General features: G+C 44.0%; 2 protein-coding genes across 3 annotated transcripts; both read left to right on the top strand.

Annotated features, from left to right (window-relative positions):
- Positions 1-2,484: 2,484 nt before the first annotated feature.
- On the top strand, positions 2,485-3,351 carry LOC120390093 (formyl peptide receptor 2-like). The gene has a single exon (XM_039512403.1). It carries the CDS (start codon positions 2,485-2,487, stop codon positions 3,349-3,351), a length of 867 nt encoding a protein of 288 aa, XP_039368337.1.
- A 10,080-nt stretch (positions 3,352-13,431) lies between these two features.
- Positions 13,432-17,219, top strand: LOC120390444 (chemokine-like receptor 1). Of its 2 annotated transcripts, none has more exons than XM_039513127.1 (2): positions 13,432-13,633; positions 16,066-17,219. In XM_039513127.1, the coding sequence occupies exon 2, from the start codon at positions 16,138-16,140 to the stop codon at positions 16,999-17,001; it is 864 nt and encodes a 287-aa protein (XP_039369061.1). In that variant the 5' UTR covers positions 13,432-13,633; positions 16,066-16,137; the 3' UTR covers positions 17,002-17,219. The 2 variants fall into 2 exon arrangements, with proteins under 2 accessions (XP_039369061.1, XP_039369063.1); XM_039513129.1 differs by lacking the exon at positions 13,432-13,633 and adding an exon at positions 14,197-14,312.
- Positions 17,220-24,219: the final 7,000 nt, after the last annotated feature.

The raw sequence follows: 24,219 nt of genomic DNA, 5'->3' as shown, positions 1-24,219 counted from the left end.
ATCAATTCTGAGATCCCGTGTCTGATTCCCCCAGGACATAGGTAAGAAAGTGAGATTAAACCTTCCAGGTTCAATATTAGGGTGAAATCCACAATGCCCCCCACCCCAAATCTGTCTCTACTCCCCACACCCTATGCTGGATCCTCCCTGCCCCCACACCACTGCCTACAGGAGCCTGCCCCAGATCCCTACCTGCCCCCCATAGCAGCCTCCCCATATCCCTCTCTGGTCCCCCACCCCATTGCCCAAAGCAGCCTCCTCAGATCTTTCCCTCCCCCACCCCCCGCCCATACATGCTGGTCCCCATGGATTGAAGTGGTTCCCATCGTATGCAGTGGCTCCCAGCACCCCCACTGTACAAATTTTTCCAGCAACCCTCACCCAACCCCACTCCCCACAGCAGCTCCTCCCCCATTCCTCCCTGTCACCTGTATAAAGAGCCCCCACGCCCCACCCCAGAGGTGGTCACATCTCAGTGGGAAAAGACCCGACAGACCAGCGGCTCTCAACCTTCCCAGACTACCGTACCCCTTCCAGGAGTCTCATTTGCCTTGTGTACCTCCTAGTTTCTCCTCACTTAAAACCTATTTGATTACAAAATCAGACATAAAATTACAAGCGTCACAGCACCCTAGTCGTGACAAATTGCTGGATATTTAATTTTACCATATGATTATGAAATAAATTGTTTGGAATATAAATATTGTCCTTACATTTCAGTGGACAGGATATAGGGTCATTGTATGAAATTTTATTTTGTACTGACTTGGGCAGAGTCCCAGCTGGGGTCTCTGATCCTGGGACCTCACCCGGTGGAGACGGCTGGATGTGGCTTTCTCAGCCCCTGCTCTCTGACGGTGACCCCGCCCGCCTGCCCCCGGATGTGGACAGCTGAATGCAGACACCTGGCTAGGCCTCTGCACGGAGGTGTGGGGAGCTTGTGGTTCGTGTCACATCTGCAGGTAGCAGTGGGAGCTGGAGTCCTTCCAGTCTTTGCAGACGTGATCGGACCCAGCAACATCCTGTGATCTCCCCTCATTGTCCCCACCCCCCAGATATACCCCCACATGAATGGCTCCCTGCTCCGGGCTGAGCCAGTCTGGGTGAGCTGCAGGCATCGCGTTGGGGACCTGGGACAGGTGTTGACTCTGAGACGCTGCGTCCCCCAAGACACAGGTAAGAAAATGAGGTAAATTCTCCAGCTTCCTCACTGGATCTCATCCTCCCCCCCCCCAGCGCTGCCCATTGGATCTCCCCCCTTCCTGCTGCCCCCATCCCCTCCCCTCATCTGCTCTGGATAAAGCTGGTTGAAATTATATGTGGGTTCTGTTGTCAGAGGTCGGGGCCCCATCACACTGGGTCCTGAACAGACCCCAACTAAGCTCAGGGACCCCATCACACCAGACAGTGGACAGCCCAACAGGGAGAAACAGGCCTGGCCACAGCGAGCTCACACTCTGAAGTTAAACAGAGAAATGTTTGGAGGGAAAACTGAGTCAATGGGTCATGACGTGATTTGTCCAATCTACCCAAGCAGTTCAGGGGCATTGTCTGGGATGCAACCCAGGAATCCTGACTCCACGTCTGTCCACTACAATAGACTCTGGCAATATCCTTCCTTTAAAGAAAAAATCTTTTGATTTGTTCTAGGTCTCTTCTTCCTCTTTTTTTAAACCGGGTGGCTTTTTTGTCGTCATCCTCGTTTCTATAGGGGGGTTCTTTCGGTGGGGATTTTCTCTGCTCCACTAACTCATCCCCCCCAAATGGCCTAAACCACACAAAAACTGCACTTCAAAATGATGGGGGCAGGGGGAGAAGACTCACTTTCCAAAATTCCATTATTTGAAAAAAAGAAAAGAAAAGGGGACACGATCATTGATTAACTTTTTTTGTTTTTTAACAAAGACGGATATAACCAGCTCCTTCAGGAATTTAACAGGAAGAAGATGATTTGGGAATTTTAGTGAGTCGTCATGGGATGGGGTGTCTGTCATATCTCTGTCTCTGCATCCAGGACACCGCACACTCCACTGTTCACACCCCCTTGCCTAGAAATCTAACTTTTCAGCAAGGAGCAAATGTGGGTTTCTTTAAATATTTGGTTTAGTAGAACAAACAATATTGTGTAAAACCAAAAAAATTTCAGGCAGAGAATAGACAGAACAAATCCTGCATCTTGGCAGGGGGTTAGATGAAATGACCCTTGTGGTCCCTTCTAACCCTCTGGCTCTATGCTTCTAAGGACTTTGAACCATTGGTGCCATGGGACTACAAGGATTCGATCCTATTTGAGTTCAGCTCAGGATCTGGGGACCTTATAAACTCTGAGGAAATTATAAACTCGGTGGCCGTCTCTCTCTGTCCGTGTCCTCTCCTGGAGCCCGTTTCATTGCTTTTCCTTCCTTTGCTCAGTAGGACGTCTGCGCTGCCTCCGCTGAGCCCTGAGGAGAAGAAGGGGACATTGTGACTGCAACTCTTCCAAGAATGGTGTTCCTAATGGTCTCTCTGGTACTTGGTGCCATGGTCTTCCTGGCCGGAGTGTCGTTGAACAGCTACATCTTCTTCGTTGCTGGATGCCGTGTGGAAAGGACGACCAGCGCCCTGTGGTTCCTGAACCAGGCCATAGCCAATTTAATCTTCATCATCTTCCTGCCCTTCAGATGCATCTCCATCGTCATCCTGGACTTAGAGTGGGCGAAGAGGCTGAGCAGCAGCATCACCTCCCTACACATGTTCTCCAGCGCCTTCTTCCTCACCGCCCTCAGTGTCGATCGCTGCATCCTCGTGGCGCACCCTGAGTGGGCCTGGAACCACCGCACACACAGCCTGGCTTTCGGGGCGGTTCTGGGCACATGGGCCCTGTCACTTGGATTCAGTTTGCGGTATGGTGATCTCTTGGAATCCCTGCTCTCACCTGCCAGCATCAGCATGAATTTCCAACTGGATGAAGGGAGGGTGAAGGCCGCCGTTGCGATCCAGTTCCTGGTTGGGTTTCTGATCCCACTAGTCTTGATCTTGATCCCAACCGTCTACATCGTTCTAGCTGCCAAGCTGAGGAGGAACAGGCTGATCCACTCCACCAAGCCACTCAAGATCCTTCTTGGCTTGATCCCGACCTTTTTCCTCTGCTGGCTGCCGTATCACGTCTTCTCCTTCCTGCTGATCTCACCTAAGTACACTCTGCCTCTTCTGGACATGGGAATGACTTTTGCTTGGATCCTGACATATTTAAGCACCTGCCTCAACCCCATCTTCTACCTCACCATGGAGGAAGAGTTTCTGAGGTACCTATGGCAACGTGCACGAAACACCCAAACCACCGACAACTCAGGGCCAGAGACAGCTGAATAGGGGAATGGATGGAATTGTGGATATTTCCAGGAAAAAATAATTATATTCACTAGACCCGTAACTTCCTCTTGACTTCAAAGTTGTCTTTTTCAGAAAGTTAATTTTTTGGCCTGACTCAAAGAAGAGCCAATAGAATGATTACAGGATTAGAAAATCTACTTTAGAGTGAAAAGAACGAGGAGTACTTGTGGCACCTTAGAGACTAACAAATTTATTTGGGCATAAGCTTCTGTGGGCTAAAACCCATTTCATCAGATGCATGCAGTGGAAAATACAGTAGGAAGATATATATACAGAGAACATGAAAAAATGGGGGTTGCCATACCAACTCTAACGAGACGAATCAATTAAGGGAGGCTATTATCAACAGCAGAAAAACAAGCTTTTGTAGTGATAATCAAGATGGTCTATTTGAAACAGTTGACAAGAAGGTGTGAGTAATAGTAGGGGAAAATTAGCATGGGAAATAGTTTGGGGAATAGTCTCTAAGGTGCCACAAGGACTTCTCGTTCGTTTGGCTGATACAGACTAACACGACTACTACTCTGAAACCTACCTTAGAGCGAGAGTCTCAAGGAGCTCAATCTATTTAGCTTAACAAAGAGAAGCTGAAGATGTGCCTTGATCAGAGTGTGTAAGTACCTAGGTGGGGAACAAATATTTGATCAATGGCTTTTCAGTCCAGCAGAGGAAGGTTCAACATTATGCAGTGAACAGAAGTTGAACCTAGACAAATTCAGACTGGAAATGAGGTGTAAATTTGTAAGGAACAGAGTAACTGACCATTGGAGCAATTTCCCAATGGTCCTGGTGGATCCTCCATCCCTGGCTATTTTGAATCAAGCTGGGATGTTTTTCTCTGCTCTAGGAATGATTTTGTGGCAGTTCTCTTGCCCGTGTAATCTGGGAGGTCAGACGAGATGATCACAATGGTCCCTTCCAGCCCTGGAATCTATGAATCTGTCATTTTAACAACATATATTAGAATCTTGGTTTTGTTCATTTTTAGATGATTTTGGGGAGTTTGTTTCTTTATGGTCTGTCCTTTTTTGCGTCTTTGTGTCATTATTCTTCTCATCATGTCACCTTCGGTCCCAGTGGAGCTTTCTCTCCTGTGTTTTTGAAGATCAACGGGTCTATGAAACATAGGGTAACATTTTCAAAAGTGTCTAAGTCCTATTTTTAAAACTGTTTAGGCTTGTAGGAACCTCAATGAGAGTCAATCAGAATATAACATAACATAATCCTGTTATAGTCTTGGCCTTCACAACATCCTTTGGCAAAGAGTTCCACAGGTTGTCTGTGTACTGTGGGAAGAAATACTCCCTTTTGTTTGTATTAAACCTGCTGACTACTAATTTCATTTGGTGACTCCTAGTCCTTGTATTATGGGAAGGAGTAAATAACACTTCCTTATTTAATTTCTGCACACCATTGAGGATTTTATACAGATCTATCAAAACCCACCTTAGTTGTCTCTTTTCCTAGCTGAAAAGTCCCAGTCTCATTAATCTCTCCTCATATGGAAGCAGTTCCATACCCCTAATCATTTTTGTAGCCCTTTTCTGTACCTTTTCCAATTCCAATAGATCTTTCTTGAGATGGGGCAACCACATCTGAGCGTAGTATTCAAGATGTGGGCGTACCATGGATTCATATAGAGGCAATAGGATATTTTCAGTCTTATTATCTGTCCATTTCTTAATGATTCCCAATGTACCATTTATTTTTTCACTTCCCCTGCCCATGGAGTGGATGTTTTCAGAGAACTATCTACAATGACTCCAAGACCTTTCTTGAGTGGTAACAGCTAATTTAGACCCCATCATTCCATATGTAGAGTTGTGATTATGGTTTCCAATATCCATTACTTTGCATTTAATAATACTGAATTTCATCTGCCATTTTGTTGCCCAGTCACCCCGTTTTCTGAGACCCCTTTGTAACTCTTTTCAATCTGCTTTGAACTTAACTATCTCGAGTAGTTTTGTATCATCTGCAAATTTTGCCACCGCACTCTTCATCCCTTTTACCAGAACATTTATGAATATGTTGAACAGCACTGGTCCTAGTAGAGACTCTGTTATTTACCTGTCTCCTTTCTGAAAACTGATGATTTATCCCTACTCTTTGTTAGTTAGTAGTTCTGCAATTTCACATTTGAATTCCTTCAGAACACTTGGGTGAATGCCATGTGGTCCTGGTGACTTATTACTATTACACGTATCAATTTGTTCCAAAACCTCCTCTAATGACACCTCAATCTGGGACAGTTCCTCAGATCTGTCACCTAAAAAGAATGGTTCAGGTTTGGGAATCTCCCTCACATGCTCAGCTGTGAAGACTGATGCAAAGAATTCATTTTGTTTCTTCGCAATGGCCTTATCGTCCTTGAGTGCTGCTTTACATCTCAATCATGCAGTGGCCGCTCTGGTTGTTTAGCAGGCTTCCTGCTTCTGATGTTCCTCAAAATATTTTTGCTATTCCTTTTTGAGTCTTTGGTCTTCCTAATTACATTTTTACACTTTATTTGCGGTAGTTTATGCTACTTTCTATTTTCTTCAATAGGAGTTTTTGCCTCTCAAAGCACGTTGCCTCTTTTTTGTTTCTCTTACTATGTTTTTTAATTTTGGGGATACATTTAAATTGTGCCTCTATTGTAGAGTCTTTAAAAAGTTTCCATGCAGCTTGCAGGGATTTCACATTTGGCGCTGTACCTTTTCATTTTGTTTTTACTAACATCCTCATTTTTGTGTGGTTCTCTTTTCTGAAATTAAAGGCTACAGTGTGGGGCTGCTGTGCTGTTTCCCTCTCCATAGGGATGTTAAATTTAATTATATTGTGGTGACTATTACCAAGCGGCTCCATTATATTCACCCCTTGGACCAGATCTTGTGCTGCACTTAGGACTAAATCAAGAATTGCCTCTTCCCTTGTGGGTCCCAGGACTAGCTGCTTCAAGAAGCTACTGGAATATAGATATCCAGGCCTGCCTGTACAGGCCTAGACTTTAAGAACTTAGGTGTATTTTTATCTCTTGGCTAGTTACAGGGGTATCAAAACAAAGAATCAAAATCACAGTCTGCCTGTGTCTGGGCCTTCTCTCACTAGGATAGTCTGAGGACTTGTTCTTAGGCTAAGCAGCAGGGGCAGCCATAAGTGGGAAGCGAACGGTCACATCCTCACATCCCAAACCAGCCACACTGAAATATTGGGCTGTTAGGAAGACAATCCTGTCCTGATAGTGCCCAACGCCACCAGATAAAGAAACAGATCTTAACATGGTTAAAGAAAACTTAGTTTGACAGCATCCTGTCTGGCAAGAAATCAATAGTTGTGGTTGTCAAGTATCAGAGGGGTAGCCGTGTTAGTCTGGATCTGTAAAAGCAGCAAAGAATCCTGTGGCACCTTATAGACTAACAGACGTGTTGGAGCATGAGCTTTCGTGGGTGAATAAATGCATCTGACGAAGTGGGTATTCACCCATGAAAGCTCATGCTCCAAAACGTCTGTTAGTCTATAAGGTGCCACAGGACTCTGCTCCTTTTAGTTTATGTAACCCTCATTTCTGTATTGTTTTATCATAATGGCCCCAACTTTTCTATTGTTAATCTGTCTGGTTCTCTAATTGTTTCTGTCTGCTGTATAATTAACTTTGCTAGGTGTAAATTAATTAGATTAGTGGGATATAATTGGTTAGAGAATTATGTTACAATATGTTAGGATTGGTTAGTTAAATTTCAGTAAAATGATCGGTTAAGGTATAGTTGAGAATATTACTCTATAAACTGGGGCTAAACAGGAAGTGGGGGGAAGGGAAATTGGAATCATGTTTGCTAAGGGGGGAAACGGGAATAGGGAATGGAGAACAGGGACACAGGCCAGGCTCTGCGGCATCAGAGCTGGGAAGGAGGACACTGAGGAATAAACTCTATCGGTGTGTAGAGATAAGCCCGACTGGTGTGAAGGGCTTTGGAATATGCTTGCTTGGAAATTAACCCCAATAAACATCCCATTGTCTGCACTTCAGACTTCTGGTCTTTTGCCGCTTGCTGCCTGCGTGCCAAGATCCGGGGGAGAGGGTGAAGGGAAAGCCTCTAATAGAGACAGTCATTTAAATGTGTCAAGGAACTTTATCATTGAGTCCCGTCCTGAGGTAATATGTACCCAGTCAATATGGGGACCGTTGAAACTCCCCATTATTATTGAGTTTTTTATTTTAATAGCCTCTCTAATCTCCCTGAGCATTTCACAGTAGCTATCACCATGCTGGTCAGGTGGTCAGTAATATACCCCTACCGCTATTATTACTTATTATTCAGGCATGGAATCACTATCCATTGAGATTCTATGGTACAGTTTGGTTCATTTAAGATTTTTGACTCTACACTTTCTTTCACATATGGCGCCACTCCCCCACCAGCACGACCTGCTCTGTGGTATATTTTGTAACCTTGTATTACTGTCTCCCGTTGATTATCCTCAATCCCCAAGTTTCTGTGATGCCTGTTGTATCGATATCCTCATTTCATACGAGGCACTCGAGTTCACCCATCTTATCATTTAGACTTCTAGCATTTCTATACAAGAACTTAAATGTCACTTTTTAGCTGTCTGCCATTACGTGATGTAATTGAATTGACTTAGGCTTCTACGGGTGAGATTTTAAAAAGCAGCTATGTGAGTTAGGTCCTTAACTCATAACATCAATGGGAATTTGGCATCTAACTCCCTTAGGCACTTTTAAAAATCTAGTCCTGTCTCTTCATTGCCAATTCTGAGCCTTCAAACCTCCCATCGGGGCTGAATCCCCACCCTGGATTGAAGTGGTTCCCATCATATAAAGCAACTTTTATTTATTTTGATTCATTGGGTCTATACAAATTGTTCCAGGAACCCTGACCCCCGCCACTCCCAACAGCCCCCCCCAATTCCTCCCTGTCTCTTGCATAAACAGCCCACATGCCCCACCCCAGAGGTGGCCACATATCAAAGGGAAAAGACCCGTGGCTCTCAACCTTTCCAGACAACTGTACTCCTTTCAGGCATCTCATTTCTCTTGTGTACCCCCAAGTTTCAGCTCACTTAAAACCTACCTGTTTACAAAATCAGACATAAAAATACTACTGTCACAGCACACTAGTACTGACAGATGGTTACTTTCTCATTTGACCATATAATTATACAATAAATCAATTGGAAAATAAATATTGTACTTGCATTTCAGTGGGCAGTATATAGAGCAGTAGAAAGAAGTCATTGTATGAAATTGTAGTTTGTACTGACTATGCTTGTGCTTTTGCTGTACCTTTGTAAAACTAGACAAATATCTAGATGAGCTGATGTACCCCTTGGATTGGAAGATCTCTATGTACCCCCAGTGGTACATGTATCCCTGGTTGAGAACCACCTCTATAAACCCTTATCCAAAGGCTCAGGGTTGACGATGGCAATAAAACCAACTGGCCCGTAGATGGCAGCATACGTGAAATTCAGTTGCTTGCCAGAAATTGTTATCAAGTCACCCTGTCACCTTCCCTTTTGCTTGGTCTACACTCGCAGTTGATGTTGTTATAACTTCGTCGCTTGCAGGTGTGGAAAAACCACTCCATTGGGTGATGCTGTTATACCGACCTAACACCCATTGTAGACATCGCTTCTTCTGTCAACTTAGCTACCACCTCTTGGGGGTGTGTGGAGGTGGATTAACTACGTCGATGGGAGAAGCTCTCACATCAGCATAGACAGCGTTGTCAGGGAAAATCTACTGCCAGGGAAAGTTTTGGGGCTTTGGTAAAAAATATAGGCCCAAAAGTCTTAGCTGAGCTTTGTATACAGGGAATAGAAAGACAGAGTGATATGGAAAAATCCCAAGATAGAGGATCAATGATTTTGTGTGCATAAGGGGCATAAGTAGGTGAAGTGGAAAGTCATAAGAACATAAGGTGCCCCAGAGGGAGTGAACCTAACAGGCAATGATCAAGTGATCTATCTCCTGCCATCCATGTCCATCCTCTGACAAACAGAGGCCAGGGACACCATTCCTGACCCAGCCTGGCTAATAGCCATTTATGGACTTCACCACCATGAATTTATCCAGTTCTCTTTTAAACGCTGTTATAGTCCTAGCCTTCACAACCTCCTCAGGTAAGGAGTTACACAAGTTCACTGTGTGCTGTGTGAAGAAGAACTTCCTTTTATTTGTTTTAAACCTGCTACCTATCAATTTCATTTGGTGACCGGTAGTTCTTGTATTATGGGAATAAGTAAATAACTTTTTCTTATCCACTTTTTCCACATCACTCGTGATTTTATAGACCTCTATCATATCCCCCCTTCGTCTCCTCTTTTCCAAGCTGAAGAGTCCTAGCCTCTTTAATCTTTCCTCATATGGGACCCACTCCAAACCCCTAATCATTTTAGTTGCCCTTTTCTGAACCTTTTCTAGTGCCTGTATATCTTTTTTTGAGGTGAGGAGACCACATTTGTATGCAGTATTCGAGATGTGGGTGTACCATGGATTTATGAAAGGGCAATAAGATATTCTCCGTCATATTCTCTATCCCCTTTTTAATTATTCCTAACATCCTGTTTGCTTTTTTGACCGCCTCTGCACACAGCGTGGACATCTTCGGAGAAGTATCCACGATGACTCCAAGATCTTTTTCCTGACTCGTTGTAGCTAAATTAGCCCCCATCATATTGTATGTATAGTTGGGGTTATTTTTTCCAATATGCATTACTTTACATTTATCCACATTAAATTTCATTTGCCATTTTGTTGTCCAATCACTTAGTTTTGTGAGATCTTTTTGAAGTTCTTCATAGTCTGCTTTTGTCTTAACTATCTTGAGCAGTTTAATGTCATCTGCAAACTTTGCCACCTCACTGTTTACCCCTTTCTCCAGATCATTTATGAATAAGTTGAATAGGATTGGTCCTAGGACTGACCCTTGGGTAACACCACTAGTTAACCCTCTCCATTCTGAGAATTTACCATTAATTCCTACCCTTTTTCCCTGTCTTTTAACCAGTTCTCAATCCATGAAAGGACCTTCCCTTTTATCCCATGACAGCTTAATTTACGTAAGAGCCTTTGGTGAGGGACCTTGTCAAAGGCTTTCTGGAAATCTAAGTATACTATGTCCACTGGATCCCCCTTGTCCACATGTTTGTTGACCCCTTCAAAGAACTCTAATAGATTAGTAAGACACGATTTCCCTTTACAGAAACCATGTTGACTATTGCTCAACCGTTTGTTTTTCTATGTGTCTGACAATTTTATTCTTAATTATTGTTTTGACTAATTTGCCCGGTACTGATGTTAGACTTACCGGTCTGTAATTGCCGGGATCACCTCTAGAGCCCTTTTTAAATATTGGCGTTACATTAGCTAACTTCCAGTCATTGGGTACCGAAACCGATTTAAAGGACAGGTTACAAACCTTAGTTAATAGTTCCGCAACTTCACATTTGAGTTCTTTCAGAACTCTTGGGTGAATGCCATCTGGTCCCGGTGACTTGTTAATGTTGAGTTTATCAATTAATTCCAAAACCTCCTCTAGTGACACTTCAATCTGTGACAGTTCCTCAGATTTGTCACCTACAAAAGCCAGCTCAGGTTTGGGAATCTCCCTAATATCCTCAGCCGTGAAGACTGAAGCAAAGAATCCATTTAGTTTCTCCGCAATGACTTTATCGTCTCTAAGCGCTCCTTTTGTATTTCGATCGTCAAGGGGCCTCACTGGTTGTTTAGCAGGCTTCCTGCTTCTGATGTACTTAAAAAAACATTTTGTTATTACCTTTGGATTTTTTGGCTAGCCGTTCTTCAAACTCCTCTTTGGCTTTTCTTATTACACTCTCGCACTTAAGTTGGCAGTGTTTATGCTCCTTTCTATTTGCCTCACTAGGATTTGACTTCCACTTTTTAAAGGAAGTCTTTTTTATCTCTCACTGCTTCTTTTACATGCTTCTTAAGCCACGGTGGCTCTTTTTTAGTTCTTTTACTGTTTTTCTTAATTTGGGGTATACATTGAAGTTGGGCCTCTTTTATGGTGTCTTTAAAAAGTGCCCCCATGCAGCTTGCAGGGATTTCACTTTAGTCACTGTACCTTTTAACTTCTGTTTAACTAACCCCCTCATTTTTGCATAGTTCCCCCTTTTGAAATTAAATGCCACAGTGTTGCGCTGTTGAGATGTTCTTCCCACCACAGGGATGTTGAATGCTATTGTATTATGGTCACTATTTGCAAGCGGTCCTGCTATAGTTACCTCTTGGACCAGCTTCTGCGCTCCACTCAGGATTAAATCTAGAGTTGCCTCTCCTCTTGTGGGTTCCTGTACCAGCTGCTCCATTAAGCATTCATTTAAAGTATCAAGAAATTTTATCTCTGCATTTCGTCCTGAAGTGAAATGTTTCCAGTCAATATGGGGATAATTGAAATCCCCCACTATTATTGGGTTCTTAATTTTGATAGCCTCTCTAATTTCCCTTAGCATTTCATCATCACTATTACTGTCCTGGTCGGGTGGTCAATAATAGATCCCTAATGTTATATTTTTATTAGAGCATGAAATTTCTATTCATAGAGATTCTATGGAACATGTGGATTTGCTTAAGATTTTTACTTCATTTGAATCTACATTTTCTTTCACATATAGTGCCACTCCCCACCCCGCATGACCTGTTCTGTCCTTCCAATATATTTTGTACCCCAGAATGATTGTGTCCCATTGATTGCTCTCAGTCCACCAGGTTTATGTGATGCCTATTATATCAATATACTCCTTTAGGCACGAGGCACTCTAGTTCACCCATCTTATTATTTAGACTTCTAGCATTTGTGTACAAGCACTTTAAAAACTTGTCCCTGTTTATTTGTCTGCCCTTTTCAGATGTGTCAGATTCTTTTTTATGTGACTGTTTATCATCTGATCTGGCCCTTACATTATCCTCTTCCATCCTCTGCTCCTGACTATAACCTGGAGATTCTCTGTCATAATCACATCAGCCATGCCATCAGGGGCTCATTCACCTGCACATCTACCAATGTGATATATGCCATCATAGAATCATAGAATCTCAGGGTTGGAAGGGACCTCAGGAGGTCAGCAATGCCCCTCTGCCATGTACATTGGCCAAACCGGACAGTCTCTACGCAAAGGAATAAATGGACACAAATCTGACATCAGGAATCATAACATTCAAAAACCAGTGGGAGAACACTTCAACCTCAATAACCACTCAGTGACAGACTTGAAGGTGGCAATTTTGCAACAAAAAAACTTCTAAAACAGACTCCAAAGAGAGACTGCTGAACTCGAATTAATATGCAAATTAGATACAATTAACTTAGGTTTAAACAGAGACTGGGAATGGTTGGTTCATTACCCTAATTGACTCTATTTCCCTATGTTAAGTTCTCCTCACACCTTCTATGGGTCTTCTCAATTATCACTTCAAGATTTTTTTTCTCCTGCTGATGATAGCTCATCTCAATTGATTGGACTCTTCTTCTTGGTATGGCTACTTCCACCTTTTCATGTTCTCTGTATGTATAAATATCTCCTCACTATATGTTCCATTCTATGCATCCGAAGAAGTGAGTTGTAGCCCACGAAAGCTTGTGCTGAAATAAATGTGTTAGTCTCTAAGGTGCCACAAGTCCTTCTGTTCTTTTTGCGGATACAGACTAACATGGCTGCTACCCTGAAATCTATCATTAGACTCTCCCCTAAGAGAAGTCTGTGTACGATCCACATGCTCCTCTGCAGCAATCGGCTTTCCTCCATCTCCTAGTTTAAAAACTGCTCCAGTCCCCAGAGATGCTGATTTGCAATAACGAAGCTTGTGAAACAAACCCACAGTGAAGGCATTGGAGAAGTCAAACCAAAAACGAGACTAGAAATAACCACAACAGGAAAGGCCGAATATGGAAAACTGATTGTTCAGATTGATTTTGACATGCATCATATTTTGCAGTATATTCCAAATAAGGTAATTAATGTACAATGTGTGTGTAATTTGTCTGTGGTTTTAATCTTTATCAGCTGGCTAGAAATTTGCAGAAACCAGAACAGCTTGCCACGTTGCAAGAGCCATGCTGACTATCCTTGCCTATATGCTCGTATAAAATAAAGGAGCCTCAGGCTGTCTGATCCAAAACCAACTGCGTGGTCAATTTTAACAACAATTTAGGGGCTTGCCCGGGATCCACAGATGACTTCCCCAGACCGGAGGACCACGGGCTGTCTCCCATCAAACCCAGAGCCCATCTGAAAGGTAAGAGACCTTTTGAAATCTCTATCGTGGGTTGTTGGTGGAGGATTTGCCCGTAAGCTCGGAGTTAGGCGAGTTATAAGTTGGATCTGAACCTTTTACTACCAGACAGCCCGACACCCTTCTGTTCTGATCTGTTCCCTGGGAAGATCCAATGGTTGTAGCTAAATAGGCCTCTGTATTGATTTGTGAGCCAGTATGAAAGTGAAGGTCGGGTGACCGGTGTGAGTGAGGGTCGTAGGAAGCCAGCCCTACACCACGCCTTAGAAAGGTCAGTAAAAAATCTTGACCAGGACGAGGTTTCCTCTTGCCCAGCAAGGTGCCTGCCTGGGTCTAGGTTTGTGTGACCCTGTCCTTTCCCCCCGTCCTTGGACGGTCCCTGAGCTCTGCTCAATCCTCTGGACTGGAGTAAGGCACATTATCCGCTCCAGAACCAAGACTGATGGAGACTCCCTTCACCCTAACCTCTTCCCTTTTCCCTCCCCCGCCTTAGGGCAGTCTGATGAGCCACTGACAGGTCCTAACGCCCTACAGAGTAAGCGGCGTTGTGCTCCCTGAGACTAGCCGACGCCCTTTGCTGGACGAGAGTGTAGACAGTCGTGGATGCCCTGAACAAACTTTCCCTGTACGAAAGACCTGAGGGAAATTGATCTGATCTGTCAAACTGAAAACATGGGGGCTGGTGAGTCGAAAGGAATTCCCGTCCCGCCAAAAGGCACACCTGCAGCTTATATGTATTCGAACTACCATCCTCTCACTTGTAAATTTTTGAAAAAATGGAATTGGCATATGAGAGATGACCCTAAACTACAGTTCCCTTTAGAGGGTAGTTTCGACCTTGACAAGCTTGTGCACCTCAGTGGCGCGCTTATTGCCAACATCATACCACAAGATCAGTTCGATGCATATTTTGACTGGTGTGAGGAAACAGAGATATGGCGCCATGAATCTCGTATGAGGAGTTTTAGGGACTCCCAGGAGAAACTTAAAATTAAACTTAAAGAAACACAGGAAAAATTAACCCTTGCCCAGAATTCTGCTGGCCAGCACGCCTCCCTCTACCCTTCAAGGCCTCAACAAGAGGTTCAGCCTCTTAGATCTACCCCTTCAGCTCTGCCTGACGAACTTATTGATTTATTTGTGGAATGCAGACAGTGGCCTGCCCCACCCTTGCCCTGTCAGGCAGTGGCGCATCCCCACCAGGTGGGGATGGAGGAGGTTGGAATGGGGCCTTCGTTCAAAGATCTCACACTCCACCTCCATACCCATATAAAGATGAGTCCACCTCCCAGGGATCTCAGACACTGTTAACGTCCCCCATGTCAGGGCCCTCGACTTCTTCACCATCATCTTCGGCTTCTCAGGAGGTTCATTTTGCCGACCTCTCTAGACAAGCCGATCAAATAATAGCTGATTTAAGAGGGCACCAATCCGACGCTTGTCTTCTCAATTTGAATTGCAAATTCACCCCCTGCACACCGTACTAGACATAAAACAATCCTTAGGGATATACAGAAGACCCTAGGCTTATCTCCTGAGGAGGTCCCGATATTTCCCCTGCGACAACTCTTAAATTTCAAAAAATAAGAGAAGATCCAATTAAGTTTAAAGAACAATTGAGGATGGTCATTCGTCGCTATGACCCTTCCTGGGCAGACATGGATCAGCTTTTAAGAGCAATGCTACCTAGGGAAATGCTGGATCGCCTCTATAAAAAGGCCAACTGGCCTTAGACTGACCAAGATCTTAGTCATGACTAGTTACATATAGAAACAATTTGGTAACTGGAGTCCTTACCGTATGCCCAAAAAGAACAGACTGGACTCAAATTAATGCTTGCAAACAAAGCAAAGGAGAGACCCCTCCTGACTATATGGAACGTCTAAAACAAATGTTTGGGAGACATTCCAGCGTAAATAATGCAGAAAGCACTGCCAAACAAGCAGTGGTGGCTGCTTTTGTACAAGGTCTTATCCCAAAATTCCATTTCAAAAATTCCATTATTTCAAAAGAAAGGGGGTAAATGATCATTCCTTATTTTTTTTTAACCAAGACAGGAATAACTAGCTCCTTTGGGAAACTAACAGCAAGAAGATTATTTTGGAATTTTGGTGAGGCTGCAGAGCAGGGTGGGTTTCTCCAGTCTCTGTCTCTGAATCCTGAACCGCTCCCCTTTCCTAGAAATTCAACTTTTCAGCAAAAAGCATATATAAACTAGATGACCCTTGCGGTCCCCTTCTAAGCCTTTGGCTCTATGCTTCTAAGGACTTTGAACCATTGGTGCCATTGGCCTACAAGGATTTGATCCTATTTGAGTTCATCTCAGGATCTGGGAACCTTATAAACTCTGAAGAAATTATAAACTCGGCGGCTGTCTGTCTCTGTGTGTGTCCTCTCCTGGAGCCCGTTTCATTGCTCTTCCTTCCTTTGCTCAGTACGACGTCTGTGCTGCCTCCGCTGAGCCCTGAGGAAAAGAAGGGGATATTGTGACTGCAACTCTTCCGAGAATGCTGTTCCTAATCGTCTCTCTGGTACTTGGTGGCATGGTCTTCCTGGCCGGAGTGTCGTTGAACAGCTACATCTTCTTTGTTGCTGGATGCCGTGTGGGAAGGACGACCAGCGCCCTGTGGTTCCTGAACCAGGCCATAGCCAATTTAATCTTCTTCATCTTCCTGCCCTTCAGATGCATCTCCATCGTCATCCCGGACTTAGAGTGGGCCGAGAGGCTGAGCAGCACCATCACCTCCCTACACATGTTCTCCAGCGCCTTCTTCCTCACCGCTCTCAGTGTCGATCGCTGCATCCTCGTGGCGCGCCCTGAGTGGGCCTGGAACCTCCGCACACACACCCTGGCTTTTGGGGCGGTTCTGGGCACATGGGCCCTGTCACTTGGATTCAGTTTGCGGTATGGTGATCACTTGGAATCCCTGCTCTCACCTGCCAGCATCAGCATGAATTTCCAACTGGATGAAGGGCGGGTGAAGGCTGCAGTTGTGTTCCAGTTCCTGGTTGGGTTTCTGATCCCACTAGTGTTGATCTTGATCCCAACCTTCTACATCGTTCTAGCTGCCAAGCTGAGGAGGAACAGGCTGATCCAGTCCACCAAGCCACTCAAGATCCTTCTTGGCTTGATCCCGACCTTTTTCCTCTCCTGGCTGCCATATCACGTCTTCTCCTTCCTGCTGATCTCAGCTAAATACCCTCTGCCTCTTCTGGACATGGGAAGGACTTTTGCTGGGGTTCTGACATATTTAAGCACCTGCCTCAACCCCATCTTCTACCTGACCATGGAGGAAGAGTTTCTGAGGTACCAGCAACGTGCACGAAACACCCAAACCACCGACCACTCAGGGCCAGAAACAGCTGAATAGGGGAATGGATGGAATTGTGGATATTTCCAGGAAAAAAGAATTATATTCACTAGACCCGAAACTTCCTCTTGACTTCAAAATTGTCTTTTTCAGAAAGTTATTTTTTTGCCCTGACTCAAAGAAGAGCCAATAGAATGATTACAGGATTAGAAAATCTACTTTAGAGTGAAAAGAACGAGGAGTCCTTGTGGCACCTTAGAGACTAACAAATTTATTTGGGCATAAGCTTCTGTGGGCTAAAATCCACTTCATCAGATGCATGCAGTGGAAAATACAATAGGAAGATATATATACACACATATATATACAGAGAACATGAAAAAATGGGGGTTGCCATACGAACTGTAATGAGACTAATCAATTCAGGGGGGCTATTATAAACAGGAGGAAAAAAACTTTTGTAGTGATAATCAGGATGGCCCATTTCAAACAGTTGACAAGAAGGTGTGAATAATAGTAGGGGAAAAATTAGCATGGGGAAATAGTTTGGGGAATAGTCTCTGAGGTGCCACAAGGACTCCTTGTTTGTTTTGCTGATACAGACTAACACAGCTACTACTCTGAAGCCTGCCTTAGAGTGAGAGTCTCAAGGAGCTCAATCTATTTAGCTTAACAAAGAGAAGCTGAAGACATGCCTTGATCACAGTATGTAAGTACCTAGATGGGGAACAAATATTTAATAAATGGCTTTTCAGTCTAGCAGAGGAAGGTTTAACATTATGCAGTGAACAGAAGTTGAACCTAGACAAATTCAGACTGGAAATGAGGTGTAAATTTGTAATGATCAGAGTAACTGACCATTGGAGCAATTTCCCAAGGGTCCTGGTGGATCCCCCATCACTGGCAATTTTTAATCCAGCTGGGATTTTTTCTAAACGCTCTGCTCTAGGAATGATTTTGTGGCAGTTCTCTGGCCCATGTGATCTGGGAGGTCAGACGAGATGATCGTAATGGTCCCTTCCAGCCCTGGAATTTATAAATCTATCATTTAAAAAAAGTATATTAGAGTCTTGGTTTTGTTCATTTTTAGATCATTTTGGGGCATTTGGTTCTTCATGAGATGTCCTTTTCTCTGTCTCCGTGTCCTTATTCTTCGCATCGTGTCACCTTTGTTCATTTATAGATATTTTGGAGGCATTTGTTTCTTTATGGTCTGTCCTTTTCTGCTTCTTAGAGTCATTATTCTTCACATCATGTCATCTTCGGTCCCAGTGGAGCTTTCTCTCCTGTGTTTCTTGAAGATCAACGGGTCTATGAAACAAAAGGTAACATTTTCAAAAGTGTCAAAGTCCTATTTTTAAAAGTGTTTAAGCCCATAGGAACTCGCTGAGAGTCAATCAGAATATAACATAACATAACCCTGCTATAGTCTTGGCCTTCACAACATACTTTGGCAAAGAGGTTGTCTGTATGATGTAGGAAGAAATACTTTCTTTTGTTTGCATTAAACCTGCTGACAATTAATGTCATTTGGTGTCTTGTGTTATGGGAAGGAGTAAATAACACTTCCTTATTTACTTTCTCCACATCAGTCAGGATTTTATAGCGATCTATCAAAACTCTCCTTAGTCGTCTCTTTTCCAAGCTGAAAAGTCCCAGTCTTATTAATCTCTCCTCATACGGAAGTTGTCCCAAAACCCTAATCGTTTTTGTTTCCCTTTTCTGCACCTTTTCCAATTCCAATAGATCTTTTTTGAGATGGGGCACGATAGCTGCATGCAGTATTCAAGATGTGGGCATACCATGGATTTATAGAGAGGCAATATGATATTTTCAGTCTTATCATCTATTCATTTCTTAATGATTCCCAGCATGCTGTTTATTTTTTCACTGCTTCTGCACATTGAGGGGATGTTTTCAGAGAACTCTCCACAATGACTCCAAGATCTCTCTCTTGAGTGGTAACAACAAATTTAGAGCCCATCCTTTTGTATGTGTAGTTGGGATGATGGTTTCCAATGTGCATTACTTTGCATTTAATAACACTGAATTTCATCTGCCATTGTGTTGCCCAGTCACCCAGTTTTGTAAGACCCCTTTGTAGCGCCTCGCAGTCTGCTTTGGACTTAACTATCTTGAGTAGTTTTGTAACAGCTGCAAATTTTGCCAGCGCACTCTTCATTCCTTTCTCCAGATCGTTTATGAATATGTTGAACAGTGCTGGTCCCAGTACAGTCTCCGCTATGTCTTTGTCTCCTTTCTGAAAACTGACGATTTATCCCTACCCTTTGTTAGTTAGTAGTCCTGCAATTTCACATTTGAATTCCTTCAGAGCACTTGGGTGAATGCCATCAGGTCCTGGTGACTTATTACTGTTCAGTTTATCAATTTGTTCCAAACCTCCTCTAATGAAACCTCAATCTGGGACAGTTCCTCAGATTTGTCACCTAAAAAGAATGGCTCAGGTTTGGGAATCTCCCTCACATGCTCAGCCGTGAAGACCGATGCAAGAATTCATTTTGTTTCTCTGCAATGGCCTTATCGTCCTTGATTGCTCCCTTAACATCTCAGTCATGCAGTGGCTGCTCTGGTTGTTTAGCAGCTTCCAGCTTCTGATGTTCCTCAAAATACTTTTGCTATTACGTTTTGAGTCTTTGGCCTTCCTAATAACATTTTTACACTTTATTTGCTGGAGTTTATGCTAATTTCTGTTTTCCTCAATAGGATTTAACTTCCACTTTTTAAAGGTGCCTTTTTGCCTCTCAGAGCTTCTTTGCTCAGTTGTTTACCCACATTTAAATTGTGCCTCTATTATGGTGTCTTTAACAGAGTTTCCATGCAGCTTGCAGGGATTTCACATTTGGCGTGGTGCCTTTTCATTTCTTTTTTACAAACTTCCTCATTTTTGTGTGGTTCTCTTTTCTGAAATTACATGCTACAGTGTGGGGCTGCTGTGCTGTTTCCCTCTCCGCAGGGATGTTAAATGTAATTATATTATGATCACCATTACCAAGCGGTTCCATTATATTCATCCCTTGGACCAGATCCTGTGCTGCACTTAGGACTAAATCAAGGATTGCCTCTTCCCTTGTGGGTTCCAGGACTAGCTACTCCAAGAAGCTATTGGAATATAGATATCCAGGCCTGCCTGTACAGGCCTAGACTCTAAGAACATAGGTGCATTTTTATCACTTTGCTAGTTACTGGGATATAAAAACAATGAATCAAAACCACAGTCTGCCTGTGTCTGGGCCTTCTCTCACTAGGATAGTCTGAGGCCTTGTTCTTAGGCTAAGCAGCAGGGGCAGCCATAAGTGGGAAGCGAATGGTCACATCCTCACATCCCAAACCAGCCACACTGAAATAAGGTGCTATTGGGCTGTTAGGAAGATGATCCGGTCCAGATAGTGCCCAACACCACTGGATAAAGATGATGAAAGAAAACTTAGTTTGACAGCATCCTGTCTGGCAAGAAATCACTTCTCAATGGTTGTGTTTGTGAAACCCTCATTTCTGTATTGTTTAACCTTAATGGCCCCCACTTTTCTATTGTTAATCTGTCTGGTTCTCTAATTGTTTCTGTCCTGCTGTATAATTAACTTTGCTTGCTGTAAATTAATTAGGTTAGTGGGATATAATTGGTTAGAGAATTATGTTACAATTTGTTAGGATTGGTTAGTTAAATTTCAGTAAAATGATCGGTTAAGGTATAGTTGAGAATATTACTCTATAAACTGGAGTCAAACAGGAATTGGGAGGAAGGGAAATTGGCATCATGTTTGCTAAGGGGGGAAACGGGAATAGGGAACGGGGAACAGGGACACAGGCCAGGCTGTGCGGCGTCAGAGCTGGGAAAGAGGACACTGGGGAATAGACTCTATCAGTGTGTAGAGAGAAGCCCGACTGGTGTGAAGGGCTTTGGAATATGCTTGCTTGGAAATTAACCCCAATAAACATCCCATTGTCTGCACTTCGGACTTCTGGTCTTTTGCTGCTTGCTGTCTGCATGCCAAGAACCGGGAGAGAGGGTGAAGGGAAAACCTCTAACAGAGACAGTCATTTAAATATGTCAAGGAACTTTATCCTTGAGTCCCGTCCTGAGGTATTCCCCATTATTATTGAGTTTTTTATTTTAATAGGCTCTCTAATCTCCCTGAGCATTTCACAGTCGCTATCAGGTGGTCTGTACGATATCCTTACTGCCATATACTTATTATTCAGGCATGGAATTACTATCCATTGAGATTCTATGGTACGTTTGGTTCATTTAAGATTTTTGACTCTATACTTTCTTTCACATATAGCGCCACTCCCCCACCAGCACGACCTGCTCTGTGGTATATTTCTGTGATGCCTGTTGTATCAATATCCTCATTTCATATGTAACCCTTCTGCCCCTCTGAGTTGGCAGCAACAAGGGCCGGGTTCAGTATCCAGGGGTTCCATTTCAATAACACAATGCAAAACCAGCTCGAGCCCCCACCCAGTGACTTGGGACAATCACATACCACCCCCCGGGCGCCTCTAGGAGGCAACACTTCCCCTATTGCAAGCACAGAGTCTGAGTTTAGCAAAAGCCTTTTAATAAAGGAGGGAAACAATGTGGCATCACGTTGGAGAGACACCACAAACAGGACTATACACAAACCATAAGCAAAAAACCCACCTTCAAGTACATTTGCCAATGTCCTTTCCCCCTTAGGGTCTTAAGTCCAATCACCCCAAAGTCCAACAACCCAAAAGTCTCTGTCTCTGGTCAGTGCCACCCCAGAGTTCAAAAGTTTATCTGCAGAGTTTTACCCCCCCCCAGCCTGGGTGGAAATGGGGGGGGGCGCACACAGGGTGTTAAGGGACACCTTACATGGGCCAGGGCCGACTGCTCCGCCTCTCCGTGGAGTTCTGCTGCAGCCTTCACCACGACTGGCTCCACTCCACCAGCTGTGCTGTTCCTCCAGCAGACCCGTGAAGCACGTCAGCCGTCCCAACAAACTGCTCCACACTGCTCACTGTTCCGCAGGCTGCTCCAACATGCTGCAGACTGCTCCGCTCTGCCAGCCGCTTAGCGATCGATCTTCAGGCTCCCCCACTCAGTGATCTCAGCTCAGTAAGCTTAGCTCTTTTAGTGATTTCAGCTCTTAGTGGTTTCAGCTTGTAGTAGGGGAGCCCCAGTGCCACATTCAGGTCAGCAGCCTCTAGATGGACTCCTAAAGGATTCAAAATTAGCTCTGCTCTTTAACAGTGGAGAGTGGAGGATGTGCAATTGGTATTCCAGGCCCTCAAAAGGGGCCCATACTATCAGGTACACACACTAGTCCTCAACCTCTCATCCTTTCACTGGGTTTTGGAACCCATGTCCCTTGTCTAGCAAGTACTATTTAATGTAGGTTGAGTCATTTCTGTCATAAAGCAGTCTCATAGTTCCTCATTCACATAATTAGGGTGACAGCACTTTTTTTCCTTCCTGCCCCAATAACAAAGAAATTGGGGATCCCACAGTGTGAAAATAACCATCCCAGGCTGCTGTGTGTTATGCTAAGTGGAGTGGGTTTACCAATGCAAATGCACATTCTTGAAATTCCTTTGCCCACTCCTCATAATTTACCACTGGATGTCAGGGTAGAGCTCATCCTGACTCTGCTTACACATACGAGGCACTCGAGTTCACCCATCTTATCATTTTGAGTTCTAGAATTTCTATATAAGAACTTTAATGTCACTTTTTAACAGTCTGCCATTATGTGATGTAATTGAATTGACTTAGGCTTCTACGGGTGAGATTTTAAAAAGCACCTATGTGAGTTAGGTGCTTAACTCATAACATCAATGGGAATTTGGCATCTAACTCCCTTAGTCACTTTTAATAATCTAGTCCTGTCTCTTCATTGCCAATTCTGAGCCTTCAAACCTCCCATTGGGGCTGAATCTCCCCCCCGCCCCCAGATTGAAGTGGTTCCCATCATATAAAGGGTTTATATTTTGATTCAGTGGGTCTATATAAATTGTTCCAGGAACCCTGACCCCACCCTACTCCCAACAGCCCCCCCCAATTCCTCCCTGTCTCTTGTATAAGCAGCCCCCATGCCCCACCCCAGAGGTGGCCACACATCAGAGGGACAAGACCCTATAGACCAGTGGCTCTCAGCCTTTCCAGACAACTGTACCCCTTTCAGGAGTCTCATTTCTCTTGTCTACCCCCAAGTTTAACCTCACTTAAAACCTCCCAGTTTACAAAATCTGACATAAAAATACTACTGTCCCAGCACACTAATACTGGCAGATGGTTACTTTCTCATTTGACCGTATAATTATACAATAAATCAATTGGAAAATAAATATCCTACTTGCATTTCAGTGGGCAGTATATAGAGCCAGGGCCGGCTCTAGCTTTTTTGCCACCCTAAGCAAAAAAAAAACCAAACCTGCGCCGTGGCCGGAACAGCAAAGGCGGGGCGGGGCAGAAACCAACCTACCTGCCAACCGGCTGGAGCAGCAAAGAGCAGGAGCGGGAAACCAACCTGCCGCCTGGCTGGAGCAGCAAGGTGGGGGTGGGACGGCTGACGTGGTACATGTACCCCTGGTTGAGAACCACCTCTATAAGTCCTTATCCAAAGGCTCAGGGCTGACGATGACAATAAAACCTCCTGGCCAGCAGATGGCAACATACGTAAACGTCAGTTGCTTGTCAGAAATTGTTATCAAGTCACCCTGTCACCTTCCGTTTCGCTTGGTCTACACTCGCAGCTGATGTTGGTATAACTACGTCACTTGTGGGTGTGGAAAAACCACCCCGTTGGGTGATGCTGTTATACCAACCTAACACCTGGTGTAGACATCGCTTCTTCTGTCAACTCAGCTACCACCTCTTGGGAGGGTGGGGGTGGATTAACTACGTCGATGGGAGAAGCTCTCACATCAGCATAGACAGTGTTGTCAGGGAAAATCTACTGCCAGGGAAAGTTTTGGGGCTTTGGTCAAGTATATAGGCCCAAAAGTCTTAGCTGAGCTTGCTTCTTTGTATAAAGGGAATAGAAAGACAGAGTGATATGGAAAAATCTCAAGATAGAGGATCAATGATTTTGCGTGCATAAGGGGCATGAAGTGAAAGTCCCGAGATGCTGCTTTCCAATAACGAAGCTTGTGAAACAAACCCACAGTGAAGGCATTGGAGAAGTCAAACCAAAAACGAGACTAGGAATAACCACAACAGGAAAAGCCGAATATGGAAAATTGATTGTTCAGCTTGATTTTGACCGGCATCATATTTTGCAGTATATTCCA

This window comes from Mauremys reevesii, linkage group 24 (genome assembly GCF_016161935.1).
Source record: "Mauremys reevesii isolate NIE-2019 linkage group 24, ASM1616193v1, whole genome shotgun sequence".
In the NCBI taxonomy this organism is placed as follows: domain Eukaryota; kingdom Metazoa; phylum Chordata; order Testudines; family Geoemydidae; genus Mauremys; species Mauremys reevesii.
The sequence above is the reverse complement of the archived record's forward strand: the minus strand, read 5'-3'. Positions and strand labels throughout refer to the sequence as shown.

Excerpts from the sequence above, each read along its gene's own strand:
- LOC120390093 (XM_039512403.1), top strand. The coding sequence starts at position 2,485 with ATGGTGTTCCTAATGGTCTCTCTGGTACTTGGTGCCATGGTCTTCCTG.
- LOC120390444 (XM_039513127.1), top strand. The coding sequence starts at position 16,138 with ATGCTGTTCCTAATCGTCTCTCTGGTACTTGGTGGCATGGTCTTCCTG.